Below are 19,013 nucleotides of genomic sequence, written 5' to 3' on the forward strand. Positions count from 1 at the left end.
TGCATGGACTATAAGAAGATATTTTGTTCTCTACAAACTAAATGTACAATATTTGCAAAATAAGAAGTTACATGTTATTTAGAAGGCTCAACATAGCTTCAAGAAACATGTGCTGTGGCTGATTAACACAAAACCAGAATCATTTGTATACCCCTGCTGTGTCTGGCATAAAGTAAGACATCTTAACTCCTGTCATCACCAACTCAAAGAAGTGAAAGTCAGCTTGTGATACCTTGTCATTCGAGACTGCGTGTGTTGCACCGAACTGAATATGTGAATATGGTGTTTATTCCAGCATACATAATTATTTCCGTACCTTACCGATTGCTAGTAATACCAATAGTAAAAACAGTATAGGGTATACGTTAAGCTATAGCATTATTGTTACACTTGAAGTGTAATATAAGCATCAGTAACAAAACATAGAATACTAGTGTGTATAACTAAGCAAAAAAAGTAGAGGTGCAAAATATATAGTTTGCCTCCCTTGTGCTCTATGGGTTAGGCGCCTATGGTTTCAGTCAAGTTACAGTTCAACAGGAGAAAAACCTCAGAAAAGTCACAAAAATCAAGTACGTGCAAAAACATTTTACAGTTTTCCATGGTAAAAAATATATTCCCCTACCCCCTGATTATTTTTGAATTTCTACACGAATCATAGGAATGCACCTGGGAGAGGCCATTTTACCCAAGCAGACTTGTCTACTTGGTGCAACCCATATTAAACATATATAGCAGAAATTATATCATGTGTTTGTAAAATGGTGTGTGTTATACGTATACATTGTGGTAACTAATTGGGTCCTTACCTCAACATATTTTTAGGTATAAATGGCATAATTATAGACAATGGCTTGGTTTACATGCACATGAAAATCGACTCTACAGTCATGACTGTGTGACATTGTCACCTGAATACATCGTGAAACAGCAAATTGAAACCGGAGCAGGAATCATGCTTGTGTCTCACAAGATTTCAGCAGTCAAGACCCTGTTCTTCTGATTTAATCTCCCATAATCTCCAGCCGAAAGGCCGTACAAAACACACACACACACACACACACACACACACACACACACACACACAGACAATGTACATTTACGGACTACTTTAACACTAGAACCGGTATAACCGGTTATACTCGTACCTGCCAATGGCAGTCATTATGACGGTACATTTTAAACATCATCAATATTAAAATGAAAGACAAACTATCGGATACAACTCAAAAGTTTTATTCAAGCACATCATATCAAACATCTGCACAGCCGAAACGCTGTATTTAAATTAACAATTAAACATAAAAGTTTTTTTTTTTCCTAAGTTACCACATATAAAGCGCTACTTCAAAAAAGGAAAAATTATAATAAAATAAGCATTTCAAAAGAAAGTAGTGTGTAAACAGGTTTGTGTACATACAAAACTGTAAACACAAAAGTAGTTTTTAATCTAAAATGAAATTAACATATGATTTCTCTTGCGTGTGTGTCACTCGCAGCACCGAATCTAGGTTGAGCTGCTGCAGCTTGCAGCTTTGCAGTTTTCTGATCGAAATGTTTCTGCTGAAGCTCTGTGGCTAGTTTCAAGATGAAATCTCTCCTACTGATATTTTCCCCGGTGCATTCCTTGTACAAAACGAAGGAATTGATGGCTACCAGGTCCAGTAGAGAACAACAGGCTTGTATAAAAAAAATATAATATTGTAGGTTATATTTAAAATAAAAAACATGTATTGTAAAAGGCGGTTCTAGTGTTAATTAAATTTAACTTTTAGATGTTCCACAAACACACACACATACACACACAAATATAAATTCTAAGGACTAAAACTTATTTAGTAGAAATTATATTTTATATATATTTTTTTGTGTGTGTGTTGGAAAGGTAACCAGACAAACAAGTTGCTAATGCACGGTGTAATTTAGAATGTGCGCGACCACACGTGAATTAATTTCTCTTGTTAAATATTTTTATTTTCATGGCAACACATGAAGCTCTCCTCATGATATTCAGAGTTGTTCTTTTCCTACTTAGGAAGCAGACACGTACATTTAAATATCCCCTCCCCTAAATGACTATGAATTGAGTAATCTGCATTGGTACAGCCAATTTTCCTAAATCAGAACTGCATAGCAACACATTTCCTGAAAAGCACGGCAAACAGGTTGTGAGGGAAACTGTCATGACCTGTGCATGTAAACGCCACCATAGTCTGCCTTTATTATTAAGATGTTTATTTTACTTTATAACCAGTATATTATTATTGCTTTCCTAAATGCTCTTACATTCTAATGCTGCTCAGGCTATAATTATTATAATATGTAATTTACTGAAAACAAAACAATGTACATCAATTGTATATATCTTCAAAAAGGAACTGTTGTTAATACTTCAGAAATAAGCAGTTTTTTTCACATCCCTCTGATCCTAATGGTATAGGAAATTAGAAGTGCTTTTTTTCAGATGCGTTACACAAACTAAAGGCCCTGAGGGAGGGCAACTTAAAGAGCATGCACTTGATTTGTCAATTATTTCTTTGCTCATTCCCTGTGATTGCTATCCATTAGCATGCTTAGCTATTTCATTTAGTTTGAACTTTCTCATTCAAGCCTTACCAGTGTATTCGTCAACAACTTTGTAATGTGAATGGGAAATGATGACGCTTTTGTCTGCAACACACTGTCAGTCGTGTAATGGGAAACTACCAACAGGTAGAGCACATGATAACATGTCTGAAGTGCTGATTTGCTTGTATAGCTGGCACCAGGCAAGAAACATTTAAATGAATATTTCACACAGATTATAGACTTACATTAAAGACCACTCCCAAGTCAACTGGCACAAGCTTGTTGCTGCTTGGTTATAGCATCCATTTTAAAGAGTCTTGCCATGATTACTCAACTGAAATGCAGCAATGTATGATGTGGGAGGCTTTTATCATATACTGGTAGACAGTCATCGACAAGTGAAATGAGTATTAGTTCACTCTCTAGCTGCCTGCCGTCCACATCTCAAATCAACCACAGAGTTGGGCTTAATTGGCAGCCTTTGTTCAGACAGAGCCTCTTGAAAATTAGCAGAAAGAAGCTCCACTCAGAGCTCAATAGAGTGTGTGGCACTGTACCTAAAGGGCAGATCAAAGTAGTACACTGCTGGCAATAGCAGTGCTATCAAACCGAGCATGGCCACTAGAGAAACAGATACTCCAGTACCACTAATCATAATGTTTCACAAAAGAGCATTCCCTGCATCTGATTTATCCCATAAAGACCAGGTCTTACTTTTCTAAACATAATCGTATAAAATACAATATTAGAGCCGTCCCTTAGACAACAACCAGCTATTTTAGGTGTAAGCCGAAACAAAGTGCATAAAATGTCTCTCCTGTTTCTTCATTCACCATTTCTTCGTCATACACCATCAACAATGGATACATACATACAATACATTTTTCTTATACCTTTATCTTTATTTTTAATCCAGGTCTGGTGACCAAATAATAATCCCCGGCAATACACAACAATATGTAGAGCACAGGGTAAATAACAACGGGGTTGCAGTCTCAAATAATAAACACACGTATCCTTCCCACAATATACTAACACGGTGACCAGTCCTGGGTGCAGTATCACCCACCACGGTGCAGTAGTGCTCGTGGTGGGTGATACAGGTTTATACGTGACAGTAGTGTAGCGCTGTTCCGGGTTTTGCGCTGGCCCTTGGCGACAGCTCCAGAACGTGTTATCCATCTACTAATAACAAACAACAACAATTAGTGACAAAACAAACACACACTCACTATACGTTATCACATGTACTCTCACAGGTCCTTCCAGGTTCTATTTTTAAACAAAAGCGAAGGAACAGATTGCGTCTCTCCATCCACCAGAGTTCTGCCTCTTTTCTAGCTGGCCGACTTCCCTTGAACCCTGGGAAAGAACTGTTGGGCCAACCCATCCAAGGTACTCGTGGTTGAAAGTCTACCTGCCAATGCTTTCCCCTTGGGTAGCTTGCTCAGGAATTCAGTAAACAGGTTTTAAGTTTTCACAATGCTTCAGAGAATGTGTTCATGGTCTACTTTAAGGGGCTATAACTTTACGATTCATTCTAGCCTAGTTTTAAAAAGAAGCCGGTTGACTATTACAAAATCTTTTAAAACATATACCTGTCTTTTCTCATTTTTTTCTTTTTCATTTTCATTATGAAAGTGTGTCTTATTCTGCTCTTACTTTTTAAATCTCCTAGGTGTTTGTTTGATTCGTTGTGGCAATAGTGGTAATTGGTAGCAGGTGTATAGCATGTGCGGTGCGGATGCAGTAATTCCAAGAACACACAGACAACAAAGTACGGGTGAAATGGTTTGTTTAATGATTATAAATCCAATGGTCTGATGACCAGCCAGTAAATAATAAAGAGCTGGCAATACACAACAATGTGTATTGCACAGTAATGAAAAAGGGTTGCAGTCCCACGAACAATAAGCACAGTATGAAACACACTCAATTCGACACACACAAGATCACAGGTCCAAAGTGAGGGCTTTCAGTGCTTGTGGTGAAGTACAATATAATACGTGCTATTTGTGAAACAAGTGCTGATCACAATGTTAATCGTGATGGTAGTGCAGCGGTGATCCGGTTTTGTGCTGGCCCTTGGCGACAGCTCCGGATTTGTGTTTAGCCTAGTGCTATATAACAAAAACATAGACAGTTACTAAACAGACGCGAACAAATAAACAAAACACTCACGAATATTGAGTCTGTGTATCACACGGTCCTTCCAGTCTCTCAATAAAAACCAAGCGAAGGAAAAGATTTACAATTCTCCGGCCTCTTTTATGCGATTATGCATGACCCCTTGGTAAACGATTGCAGCTGACTCTATTGCCTGCAGCTGTACCTCATTTAACTTCCAGGTCAATACGTTCCTGCACCGGAGTCTTGCCTTTTTCCAGGCTGACTGACTTCCCGACCAAGGGAATGAACTGTCAGGCCAACCTGTCCAAAGCCTTTCCCTTTCGCTACTTAGTGCCCTCACGGGTCGAGAGGGAGATTCACAACCAGAACTCCTTATATTTCCGTTACATTCTTCTATACAGATTTTTTTTTTTAAGTGCCGAAAAGATCTAAAGCAATGACCTATGATCTGTTAAGTAGCTGACTGTGTCATTTACTGTAGATGCTGTGAATCAATATGTAGAATATTGTATAATACAAACATTAAGCTCAGACATAATTCCATTAACTATGCTTCAAGGTATGGTTTTATACCAACAGAAACTGAAGTTCCCCTTGGGTGTATTTTGTTATTAGCATATTATTGTAGAAGTGGATGTAGAGTAATTGCATTTAAAAACGGGGAGCCTTTATTATGATACATCTGCACACTCATGTACATGTTTTCCTGTTTTGCCCTGAGCCCCATTCCCTGAATGAGAAAGTATTTGATAAATTGAAACAGACACATCTGGGTTTAGGATCACAAAATAAAATACCAAAGCTAAATATTTTGTGCTATTGAACACTTAGCAGAACAGCTTTCTGAAATCCTTCTTCTTGTTCTTGTTCATCTTGTTTTTCTTCTTGTTCTTTTTCTTGTTCTCCTTGTTTTTCTTGTTCTTATTTTTTCTTGTTCTTGTTTTTCTTCTTGTTCTTGTTCTTGTTCTTGTTCTTTGTGTTCTTGTTCTTGTTCTTGTTTTTCTTCTTGTTCTTGCTCTTCTTGTTCTTGTTCTTTGTGTTCTTCTTGCTCTTGTTCTTGTTTTTATTCTTGTTCTTGTTTTTCTTCTGTTCTTGTTTTTCTTCTTGTTTTTCTTGTACTTCGTGTTCTTGTTCTTGTTTTTCTTCATGTTCTTGTTTTTCTTCTTCTTCTTGTTTTTCTTCTTGTTCTTGTTCTCCTTGTTTTTATTCTTGTGCTTCTCCTTGTTTTTCTTGATTTTGTTCTTGTTTTTCTTGTTTTCTTTGTACTTCGTGTTCTTGTTTGTCTTCGTGTTCTTGTTCTTGTTTTTCTTCTTCTCATTGTTTTTATTCTTGCTCTTGTTCTTGTTCTCTTCTTGTTCTTGTTCTTCTTGTTATTTTCTTGTTCATGCTCTTCTTGTTCTTGCTGTTCTTGTTTTTGTTTCTCTTTTGTTATGTACTGTACCTGTACCTTTATAGGAAGGATGGTATTTAACCATTATGTTATTAATAATAACTCAATTCCCATACGCCGTCAGGGTATTTAATACATCTATTTAGGAAAAGTCATAAATGGACAACAGCATAACTTTCAGACACGCAGAGTAATTTAAATTTGAAAACCTCATACCGTCAAAATGACTGCCGTGGCGGTTCTAGTGTTAAGCTACCAGGTGCAACTTTAAAAGATCAATAAACCAGAACCAAACCAGAAATAAACAACTCAAATTTCATTTACTGACTTAAAAGCAGTTGGAAGTTGATTCTTATTAGTTTTAATATTGTTTTTGCTGTAATGACCATTTGGAGTAAATAGCTTTGATTATCTATTAAGTAGACAAATAGTTGGGCTGGTACTTTCATTAGTGTCATCAATACTAAAATATGACAGCAATAACACAATACTAAAACTAATAAGAATCAACTTCATCATTACACTAATGAAGGCACAAGCCAAAATGTTTGAATACTTGACTTATTTAATTATTTTTGCACAGCTCACTGGTATTCTTTATAGCTGCAGTATATATATATATATATATATATATATATATATATATATATATATATATATATATATATATATTTGCTAGCCACTGAAAAACGTAATAGCAGGGCTGCAGTTGTGTATTGCAAAACAGGCTATTTATGTACCAGACTGCAACTTAAATCCAGCGGATCAACACAAATGCATAAATATACACACTTGCCTGTTTTGCTGAAATCTGCAATTCCAACCTTTAACACATTTTCATTATGCTGTGGTTAATTGCAAGAGCATATTTAATAAAACATCAGGATATTACTCATGTTATTAATAAAAAAAACTAAACTTAAGCAGTTAGACAGCGTAGAAGAGCAAACAGTATTGACTGAATAATCCTTAGCTATAATTTAATAATATTTTGCAACACTATGAAGTGTTTCTGTGCTGTTTTTTGGTTACTTTTTCATAAGGATATTGACAAATGCAGCCTAGATCCCTTTGTTTCAGCTGTGTGTTTAAATTGCAGTGCAAAAGTCAAATTTTTATATTTAATATAATAATTTATATTCGCAGAACTAGTTGCTTGAAAATATGAGCGTTCTACACTTACTACTAAGTTCTACTGAATATTATTATTATTTATTTCTTAGCAGATGCCCTTATCCAGGGCGACTTACAATTGTTATAAGACACATTATTTTTACATACAACTACATTATTTTTTACACATTATTTTTACATACAATTACCCATTTATACAGTTGGGTTTTTACTGGAGCAATCTAGGTAAAGTACCTTGCTCAAGGGTACAGCAGCAGTGTCCCCCACCTAGAATCGAACCCACGACCCTCCGGTCAAGAGTCCAGAGCCCTAACCACTACTCCACACTGCTACCCAATATCTTGATGCAACAGCAGTAGATTTGAAAAAAAAAGTATTATTATTATTATTATTATTATTATTATTATTATTATTATTATTATTATTATTATTATAGGGTAAATGTTGAAGCATATGTTATACTTGACATATATTTGTATAGTATGCGCCGTAGCTCAGTCAGGAGAGACTCTAGCGCATACAGTATCTGTAGTGGTTCTACAATGTTGATGTGCTCGTAGTACATCCTCGACACATCGCCTGTATTGAATAGCATGTTCTTCATAAACTGAATAATAGAATTGGTGCTTTAAGGGCATATTCAACTAGATACCTATAATCTTCCTTAGTAGCTATCTGGGAGTGCACTCTCTCTAGCATGCCTTGTACTTCTGATCCTGTTCACCACCAGAAGTCTAGAGCTGATATGCTACAGTAGTTCTACACTCAAGAACCAAATGCTGCCAAGAGGTGCAGAGAGTGTCTTGGTTTTGAAGACATATACACACACACAGCCACATGGGATTACTGATAACATTCCTCAGTGATGGGTGTAGTGGTTACCATCAGAAGGAGAATGAATACAGGGAAATTGTCTCTGATCCTGTGGCTGCCAACTGTGTATCTGGCTGTGGATCAGTGGAAGAAATTGCCAGCTGACATGTATAGAGCAGCTTGCAGCCATTTCAGCTGTCCCTCTCCCAGTGCTAGTGACTATAGAGGAGTGCAATGGTCTCCTGGAAGGCTCTGTCCTCTTTTGAAGGACTGCAGCTCCCTTTTCCCTTAATCGTGAACTTGGCTAGCTCTGACATGTCTAATTGGATCACATTTTGAACTGAGACTTATACAACTTACAGTATCTAGAAAGAAAACCAGGAAATATCTTTTAACGTAATTATGAATAATAAATGTAAAGTGTGATTAAGAGACCATAAAGTATAATTATAGGGCTGACTTTAAAAGAGTGAGATAATGCATTAAAATCAGGAGAGGAGATCTGACGAAATGTAATATAGTACACTCATTAAAATAATATATCATATAATACAATGTAAAGAATATAATATGATTATTAAAGGTATTAAACGCCTTTGAATTATAATGTGTAGGCTATTACCAACACAGTAGTTAATAAACCTACTGGACAGCCAATATAATTGCTTTGATTATATTGAGCCATGACAATGAAAATACTGATATTTATATAAAGGTTCTGCTTGATAAAGTTCAGAGGCGCATCTGCAATGAGAATTTAGGAACAGATTATTTAGAACATGTGGTCTACTGTAACTTCTTATTGCCATTGACTCTCTTAACTTATGTTTTTACGTAATCCCTATAATTGCGGGTGTAGTTGGTATACAAAGTGCATTGTTTCATGTTCGTCCATTTGTTTTGTGGTTTCAGTACCATTTAATGTCAGTATTAACCTTGGTGGACCAAAGGCCTCTTGCAAAACTCCCAAACTACCTTTCTCATTTGTCATTGCACTGGAGTGTCATGATTATGGTGAATTAACCTTCTCACCTTTACAAAGGCCAGATGTCAAACTACCTTTCTCATTTGTCACTGCACTGGAGTGTCGTGATTATGGTGAATTAACCTTCTCACCTTTACAAAGGACAGATATCAAACCACCTTTCTACCGAAGCCTGAAATAAATTAAATTGATCAGTTTGGGGTTACCGAAACGGCCATCACCATCACTCTAAATTATATTGCAATATGTCGGAACAGTACTCAATGTATGATCACTAATACATCGTAACTGAAGAATAAAAGAGACAGCCTGAGGTAAAAGAGATAACATTAGGAAACCAACACATAGATCTTTTAACTATATTGCACAAGAATATTATCATTTTATTACATTCCAGTATAAAGCAGCATACCTTCCCACAACATAGCACTATGATGTGGTGGTTTATAAACTGTAGTCTCTTTTAAGTTAATTTGATGCTAACTGCAATGGTGTCGATAAATATTACATGTTATAAAGCGTCACAGGAAAAAGATGTATTGCTCAGTTCAAATTCTTCTCTTGCTGACCTTGTTTTCAGTTTTCAATAACTGTCGTGTCTTAAGTCAATCAATTCTGTTGTAATATGAGTGAAAAAGAACAGCAGGCCCCTGGGTTTATACTTTTAGTTCAATAAATGCACAATTCAGACTAATTACCAAGACGTTTTCTAAAAAGCATATTTCTGCGATTTTATGTTCACCTCTAAAAATGAAGTGCATTCATCCTTGTAATGCATTTACCGTGTGCTGTATACATTATTAATGTAGAATACATATAATATAAACAATATCATGAAATTCCCTTTTTCCTAGTGTCCATTTATTCTCATTAGCTACATTATCGTCTGCTAATGTTAGAGACTTAATTGAGACTTCTTTTTCCCCCCATGCCATTGATACAACCGGTAACTGTGGGTAAAGCAAAACATAATTCTATCTATAACATTGATTGGTTAGAAAATGAGTGTTTGCATTCACTAGAAGCTACTCTACCTCAAATCTATTCATTTACACTGGGAGCAAAAACCATATAACATTGTTCTTTGCAAAAAGCTACCAGAAACTGAAATTGAACAGCACAAAGAAGGTATTGCCTAATCCCCGAGATACGGAATTGCAGCTCTTCATGATTCATTGCTTTCATAGGGCCCATAGTAGCCAGTGTTGGGCTCTCCAAAGTAAAATATAATGGCTGCTTTTCTTCCCCCTAGGCATCTAGTTGTTTTCTTTATCCTTAATGACTCCACCAAGTCCCTGCCTGGTAAATTGTTGTTGAAGTAAATAAATAATAAAGTTGGCGGACTGTGAAATAATCCTTAAATCTCAAGTGGACGTTTGAAACGCTGAAGAGACAGGGAAATATACATGACAAAACGGAATTAAAGTATCTGCTGTATGAAATTCTAAGCTGTGTAGTATTTTAGTATTAATAGTTAGAATCATGTTATAACAGGAGCACATATTCCCGAACAAGGCTTGACATACAGTTTATTCTGTCACTGCTTTGCTGAATGCAGGAATTGGTGTGTACATCAGAAAATCAAACTGTGTGTGTGTTTATTTATTTATTTATTTTTTAATGGTTCTATAGATTAAAAGTGCTGCACTAAAAAAAAAAAAAAGCTACATTTTAAATGAAGTTATGGCATAGAGCTGCATAAAATCTGTAGAATTTAAATATAGTATTTTGGATCATGCTAATTCCATACAGAAAATATCTGTAATGCACTTCATATTCCTTAGGTTGCCTTTTATTTATTTTGGAATATTTGTTTTAAATAATAAATAGTGCTGACCACCCACAATACTGTTAAAATCAGTAATATGTCCTAAAATGTATTTATTAGGAGAAGTAAAATTGCTTTTTATTTCAATTCTAATTGTACATTTTTGCGCCATTAAAACCAGACAGCAATATTGATGTTGAATTTAATTCTTAACAGAATAGCAATTTATTTAAGTTAGTGTACCAATATTTATGGGGTGCTCAATTTTTTCTTTAAATATTGAAAAGCGAAGAAACCAGCTGGTCTAAGAGTTTCAATCATGGCTTGGTTACATTTTTTTTCTCCTTCTCTTCTCTGCTTTACTACGGAATTTACATTTCTGATGTGATGTATGTGTGTGAGAGATGCAGTCAGTCTCATTAATATCTGCCTTCAGCTCTGCATATGCTCACAAAGAGATTGTGGGAATTGCACCAATAACACCAGGAGGAAAACCATAATTGTCAACCTAGATACATTCATTTAGGTATCACTGCCTCTATGAGGCCACCACTCACTGTTTTCTCTAATTAAACTGTTCAGATGTAGGAGGTTAGAAAGCTAAAGATTATCAGAGGCACTTGTCTTGAAACAAGCAGGTGAGAAAAAAAGTCTGTATCAAATGCTTTATTGCCAAGAATGTAGCTCAATTACTTCAATTCAGAGTGCTGCTTAATGTTATTTAGAATGCAATAAAGTAACATCTGCAGGTGTAGTGTATTATAGTGAAGCTCAAAGCAACGAGTAACAATGCCACTGAGACTCTGCTGATTTCTCTAACACCTGTCAAGATAAATGCACAGTCCTTTAGGGGAATTAGCCATGGCAACATATGTTGGAATATCTTAATTAAAAAAAAAAAAAAAACACAGGAAACCCGATGCAGTTTATTTCAGTGTTTCAGTGTATTTCCTCCTAAAGTCTCTGTTGATAGCCATTGTAGAGTAGGTACAATAGCACAGTAGCGGTGCTGTATAGTGCATGAATCACTTAGCACAAAAATAAAAAAAATTATGTGCATAATCAGTGGCTGACCTTTCCTTGAAAACGATGTAATGGTGCTGAACCAGAGAGAAAAAGAAAACTTGTGTATCAGAGCTAATGATCTAGGGGTGGACTTCTAGGAAGAAAATGAGAGGTGTCCCTAATTAAGTGTGACAGTTCTGAATGTATTTAGTGTGAATTTTCCTTGCTAATCGAAGGTGAAGTGCCACCGTAAAAGACTACTGTATTGTGTGCAAGAAATACAAAATAAAAAAGTATTTATTAGTTTGGTGCTTGAGGACAACGACACACTTCGGCATGGTGCACGCAGGTGCCAGAACAGCTTCTCCTCACAGCCGTGCAAGTGTACCTGAATACTCTCTCTCATTCAGCCCTCTCAAGCTGAGACTGCCAATTGTGCTGGGGGTTGAGTGACATGAACCTGTGCCCACTTGTGGCTAAGTTGAAGTCGTCAATCTGATTTTACCTGTGACCTGTGCCGAATTTGAAACCTGCTTTGCCAGGTTGCCCCTTGCACCTATTTGTTACGCACGAGTATATTGTCTTTCAGTTGTAGCCTTGGTGAGGTTACAACCCAAATTGCTCTCTCTATTTTGTCCCTGGGGTATGCCTCCCTTCCCACACCTTTGTGATAGATGTCTGCCTGCGTTGAAGACTACCATGGTGACTGAGGGAGACCCCTTGAGTAAATCGTACCCAAATCACACGCCCACATGCATCCAGTCATTGCAGTGCCTTGTGAGTAATTATCATGACGCTTTTAATTCCACTCACACAAATTTAGCTAACATCGCCTTTCAGTGGCATACAAAGGTTTCTAGTACTATTACTTGTTTCTAGGACTACTTATACTGAAATAAGCCATTGATGTCATCTGGTTGTGACTGTATTTGTACAATACAGTCCTGTTGAAATGAACTGTCGGCTCCCTCAGTCCTTGATGTTGAGACACAGTTAAACCGATGAGCCAGTGGGGCGGGTCTCATCTATCTTTTTAAATCCATACTTGGAAGGCCATCTTTTTTTTTTTTTTTTTACTGAATGTCAATAATATCCATTCAATTAATTTAATAGCTTCCTAACACCTCTTTAACATCAGGCAGGCCTATCTGGCTAGTGCTGGAGTAACATGCTAGCGATTCTTCAGTGCTTTACCTGTATGGCACCACTGTAGTGTATGGATGAGATTGTTATTTGTATAAAGACAATGAAGTGTTGAATGCAATGGAAATAACCACACAGTGCAGTATGATTCTGTATTGTCTGTGGAACCGGCTGGCACATCGCTTTTTGCTTTCAAAACATAAAGTAAACTCTACATTTCAAGGTAACATTAAACACCTTTTTTGCTTTTATAATAATAATAATAATAATACATAAACGTTACATTTCAAGCCGTTAAACAGTAAAGGAATAAGGATGCCTAGTGGTTCATAGCCACAGGAGTAAAGATTGTTATAGTGTACATCACAGTCTGCTGATGACACAGGGGCGAAATTATGAGAACAACAATAAAATGCATTAATGCGAAACAATACAGAACCTAATTGCTTACTGAATACAGCTGGACTGGAGAGTTCTACTGAAGAGATAAACATAGACTGCCGTTACAGAGAGTCTCCAAATACTGCACCAAGAGACACAGGAGGTTCAATGGGTATGACTGCAACCTGATAGACCAGTATGACATATATTCTAGTGAACTGAATGGAAACATTAATAATAATAATAATAATAATAATAATAATAATAATAATAATAATAATAATAATAATAATAATAATAATAATTTTGGTCCTTGAAAGACGGTATTTATTTACATGTTCTTTGATTTTTTTAATTTAAAATCTCTTTAAAAAGGAATTACACCACATAACCACCAGGTGGAGCCAAACAACAAGTAACAATGTATAAATAACATTTATATTTAAATAACATGTTAAAGGATAGGTGATTTTAGCCTCAATATCCTGCATTTTATCTATCTATCTATCTATCTATCTATCTATCTATCTATCTATATATATATATATATATATATATACACACACACACACTATAAAATTGCTCTTTAGTATTATTTTTTCTTTAATTAATATTTCTAGTAATATTGCATAACCAGCATAAAAAACGAGTTCAAAATATAACATTCATTCTATACCCCTGTCTCTCTTTCTACACACCTGTCTGTGTAGCATGTGTCCATGGTGTATGAATTAATGAAGCGTTTGTTGTAAATTAATTTCATTTGTATCACCTTTCTGTTCTGTAAAGTTCAGGCTTTTGCATTCGCCAGTGTATATTCATCATACACAAATCCATACGCAGAGCAAGTTTAATTTGACCAGATCAATACCAAGTGCTGTGGATTGAAAAACAAAAATAAAAACAGGAATAAAGATCTGCAATCATAACGATATTAAAGTCATCTGCTTTATCGTGTTTTTAGGATATCATTATATTTTGCACTGTCTCACAATAATGTTCAGCTATAACCACATGTTAATTTATTGGTGTTTACTAGGTTCTTTTATAGTTTGACGTGCCTGTCAAAGCCGTCTGAAACGTTACCCTGGTACATTCTGTGAAGTCTACTAGAAGCAGCTGTAATGTTTAATATGTGAACAGACAGCTTGAAATAGTAGGGAGGTACATTTCATTCCCTATGTCATGCTTGCTGTCTTGATTTCTTTGTAGCTGAAAGATATATACATGGCAGGAGTAATCACAGTCTGTAAAACAGACTTTTGTTTATTTATTTTACCAAGATGTTAATATTAACACCCCATTAAAATGCATATCAGTAAGTTTTCAGATTATGTAATCTCTTGTTTTCTATTTGCACCCCACTGGTTTATGTTTAGAGCCTCTCAATTATTCTGCATCAGACTGCATGCATCTGTTTTAGATAGATAGCAAACATTATAGATATGAATTTATGCTATAAATAACCTGGCATCCTCTTGTCAATTACCTGAATTTCACACAATAGAAACAATTGATCTCTATTGTGTAGCTGTTCATTTAAATAGGTGAGCTGGAAATCTGGTTTTAAAATTTTTCAATGAAACATAACTGAAACTGGTTGGTGTGAAAGCTTTGTGTTCGATGCGCAAGCTACAAACATCTATAGATTATTTTTAGTTTGGCCTGGAGGGCGGAGAATTAAAGGGGTCATTGTATTAGGTGGATGAGTACATTGTACCTAAGCATATTCAACTGCTTTAGTTTAAGTGCCTTATGTGGCAGGTTTTGTCTGTTCCTTTCTAATGTGCATAAGCTTCCCAAGACACTGGAACAACTAAAGCAAGCTAATAGGGGAGTCTACACTGTGTATGCTACTCACTGGGGATAAAGAAAATCACACTGCATCCTTGCAGGCTATTGCTTTCTGTTAAATGTAATGTGTTTCATCTAAGGACCTTTTTGCAACATATAGCGCTAAAAAGGCATTGCTGTGATAGCAGAGCCACTTTGTACATCCCCTTTTCCAAATAGGCTCTTCCTCTGCATTGCATCTAGGCTTCAGTGATTTGCTGTTTGGAGACTGCAGATTTGCATAGCCCTCTCCTCAGCAGCTTTCATAAGGGAACACTATCCACTAAATAGCATCCTCTTGTGTTACTGTCAATACCGTGTGTCCGTTCAGATTGCAGGAGCAGGCAGTGTAATGAGTAGCTTTGGCAAGGCTGGGGGGTCTGTGAGTGTTACAGTGTGCATTCAACCTGGATGGAGAAAGGGAGAATTGCCATTTCTGTCTGAAGTAACTGGGCTTGTTTTAGCATCTCTTTAACATACAGGAGATGCCGTGCATCCTGTGGATTGTTTTGGATACCATTTAAATAAAAAATTGGAGAGCTAGTAATCCATTTTTTTAGTTTTTTTTCTAATGTTTTTTTCTGATCATTTCTTCTTCACTCAACTTGGGCAGAGAATCACAGACTGGATTTCTATTATTACTCTACGGTGGTGTGGATTTCCTAGCAAAGGATGAGGAGAAGATTAATTTTTTTAAAAAGAGAAACGATGACAAACTAGTATCATGGGCTGCGTGGCTTTGTGAGGGTCCGACAAACAGGGAGCTGCTTGCAGAGACTTCTTTCAACTCAGGGAACATGGTGTGCCAGAGAATGTTTTACAATCCAAGCACTGGCTCTCTTGCCATCACTGTGCGCTTGGCTTTTTGGATAGTTCCCTTGACTTTCAGTTGTTTTGTAGGAGTGACATGGGGTGCTTCAAGCCTAGGATCTCATCATGTGCATCACTTTCAAGGCAGCAAACATCACTCAGTGCCTGTTGCAATCTACAGGTCCCCTGCCTCCCTGCGAGCAGGTCATGGTGGGTCTTTTTTCTTACCTACAGCATTTGGTGACACCTGTAATCTGTCCTCCACCTCCCTTTTGGATTGAATAGCTGTTGTAAGGGATTCATAGTAGTTAATAGTACATAAGACAATTTGATTCCAGCTGTTTTAAAGGGGTACTGTGTCTGTAACGTGAATTAAAATTCATGGGTCTCTGCGAAACCCTTATGTTTTCACCACTTTTTAAGATATTATAATTCTTTCAAATGAAATCTTCAGAAAAAGAAAACAAGCTTCAATCTGTGACATGTTTTTCACTTTTGCATGTTTAAATAAGTGTTCCTTAGGAGTAGGATTTAATTTTAAGTTTGATTACTCGATATTTGTTTTCACGAAAATATGTATTGTAGAACAAGAATAGAATTTTTTTTAAAACGTGTTAATGCATTGCATCATACATGTCTATGGCTGACACCAAGACTGTGAGAGACAATGCCATATTAAAATGAAACCGGAGAAGCATGGATGCAGAGAGAAACTACCTGCATAGCCCGAGACTTAAAACTCTTTCCATTAGCTAGTCAGACCAACAGTGTTGCAATTTATTGGCACCAGCATTAAAAATATTTGGCACAAGGAAATGATTCTTGGCACACTGTCTGCCATCTCGATTGAGTTTGCACTTGTTTTTGGCTCATTTGCTTTTCAATGTTCCAGAGATGCATTGAAACAGGCTGTAAAGTACTACCTTATGCCGCTAGAATTATTCCAAAGATTTAGTCTTGCAAGCTGTATAAAATGGGCTGTATTGGATGCTTTCTGCGCTTTGTACCTTGCCTACAATTATCCATGATAATAGTAAATGGCCCCTATCCAATTCAAACATCATTACAAGTGAATGGCAACCTTTGTTATGACATTAGGCAGTCTAGATTTAATCGACAAGGTCCGCAGTTAGTAAATCACTTCTTAACAGCTATTACAGACCCCTTATTTAAACAATTAATGGGAAATCGTATTTTTATAAGCTGCTATGTGCTCTTCATCAGATAGATGAATATAAGTTATATCTGAATCCAATGAATATTTAGTTACACTCATAAATGAAACCCGTTGAAATGCTGATGTAATTTATCAGTGTTTTAAAGGAACTGTAAATGTAATACTACCTATTGCAGAAACGCCAGAAAGCATTACATTTTCAATATTATGGGATGTTAACCTCAAACAAATGCATGCAGTGCAGTGCGCCCTTCCCCTGACATGATTTCCAATCATATAAACATATGGTGTGCAATTCCAGCCCTATGCACAAGCATATAAATAACTAAAGACTGTATCAAGGATGTAAATAACTCTCAGCAATAAAGAATAGCCTACAATTATATGTTAAAGCCTGTGTATTTCTATATAGGCACATAGAATTACCACAGTAAGTATTTCCTCCAGTTTTTGTTTTTGTCACTGTTGCTAAAGGTACATGGACACTTACTTTATATATAGTATTTAACTGTGTGCAATAGCCGTATATAATTGATTTTGAAACAATATTCGCGCGCAAGCTTGCTGTGAAGTTAGGCCTATAAATCTTGCCAGTATGTATTAAATCAATGCAGATACATAACATATGCACCCGTATTTATTAACTGTGCATTGTATATGCTACACAAATACAAAAAAAAATAATGTGTTCTCTTTACCTAATGATAGATAGATAGATAGATGGATAGATGGATAGATGGATAGATGGATAGATAGATGGATAGATAGATAGATAGACTGGGGGAGGGATGTGTCTTGACTAGAAGCCAGCGAGGGCTGATTGGAATATACAGACAGGTTCATCCTTCTTCATTTTCTCATCTTTCCATGCCTCATTTACACTTTTATCTAGTGTCACTTCTGAGGTGACAAAACAGATCTCATGGTTAACCTTTGCATCCTTGCTTAGGCTAACCCAGCTCTGTAGTCTACACATTTAAATAGATAGAATTTAGTTTCTTTTGGCTGGGTGGTATATTGATTTCCATATTCACAACCACCCTCTCTCAATATGTATAATAATAATAATAATATTACAGGAATACTGTACACACAACTCAAGGGTTTCTGGTGACATACAAACCATTTGAGCACTAGCTTGAGCTATTTATCAGTTTAACAGTTGAAGAAGTATTGAGAATAACATTGGAAAACAGAATTAAAAATAAAAACCGGAAACTACGTGTGTTATTACTAAGAATCGGAGAGGAGAATATTTGCTGACTTTTTTGGAGGGTGGAGCTGGATGATTTCCTCGTCACTCAAGAGCCTCTGATTTCTGAGGGCCTAACATCCCGAGGGGGAATGTGGCTTAGGGAATTTCTTACTAAATGTATGTTAATTATTGTTTTTCTAAGAGTGTATTTTGCTCTTCCACAAATTTCTCCCTCTCTTCTGCAGATACAACTTTAAATCTGTTGTGTGTTTTGGTTTTGATATTGCTGGTGTTTTGTTGTGTTCATGTACTGGTAGTACAGTTTTTTTTTTAAAAATGTTATTGAGATTTGCAGTATAATCTTCAATCTTACTATACACAGGCAATCTTATTATACACGGGTATCGCACCACCGCAGTGTATAATAAGACCAAAACATAGACGTTTATAGGAAACTCATTGTTCACCATGTACAACAACAGCAATAATAATAATAATTTTTTTAAAAGGTTCAGTGGCTTGGGACATGTATCGTCTATTTTAAAACCTCTAGAAAACAGCCGAATGAACCAATTCAAGTGGCAGGGCCACTTCCAGATTGAAGATGCTTAAAAGTGATGTATTGGTCACTTGCTTTGTAAGACCTTTGTCAGGCTCTTCAACATGTATAATGTAACTTTT

The 19,013-nt window shown here is 36.2% G+C and overlaps 1 protein-coding gene across 20 annotated transcripts in view; it reads left to right on the forward strand.

Annotated features, from left to right (window-relative positions):
* Nucleotides 1-19,013, forward strand: part of LOC117402468 (neurexin-1) — a 389,183-nt gene that overhangs the window by 213,337 nt on the left and 156,833 nt on the right. The window contains exon 1 of one of the 20 annotated variants that reach the window (XM_034003645.3): nucleotides 15,370-16,170. The exons of 16 other annotated variants lie outside the window; for them this stretch is intronic. In XM_034003645.3, coding sequence (XP_033859536.1) covers nucleotides 15,948-16,170 — 223 coding nt within the window. In that variant the 5' untranslated portion in view covers nucleotides 15,370-15,947. Of the gene's footprint in view, nucleotides 1-15,369; nucleotides 16,171-19,013 lie in introns of those variants that run through there. 3 more of the 20 variants (XM_034003643.3, XM_034003644.3, XM_034003642.3) reach the window with 3 other exon arrangements.

This window comes from Acipenser ruthenus, chromosome 5 (genome assembly GCF_902713425.1).
Source record: "Acipenser ruthenus chromosome 5, fAciRut3.2 maternal haplotype, whole genome shotgun sequence".
NCBI classification, from domain to species: Eukaryota; Metazoa; Chordata; class Actinopteri; order Acipenseriformes; family Acipenseridae; genus Acipenser; species Acipenser ruthenus.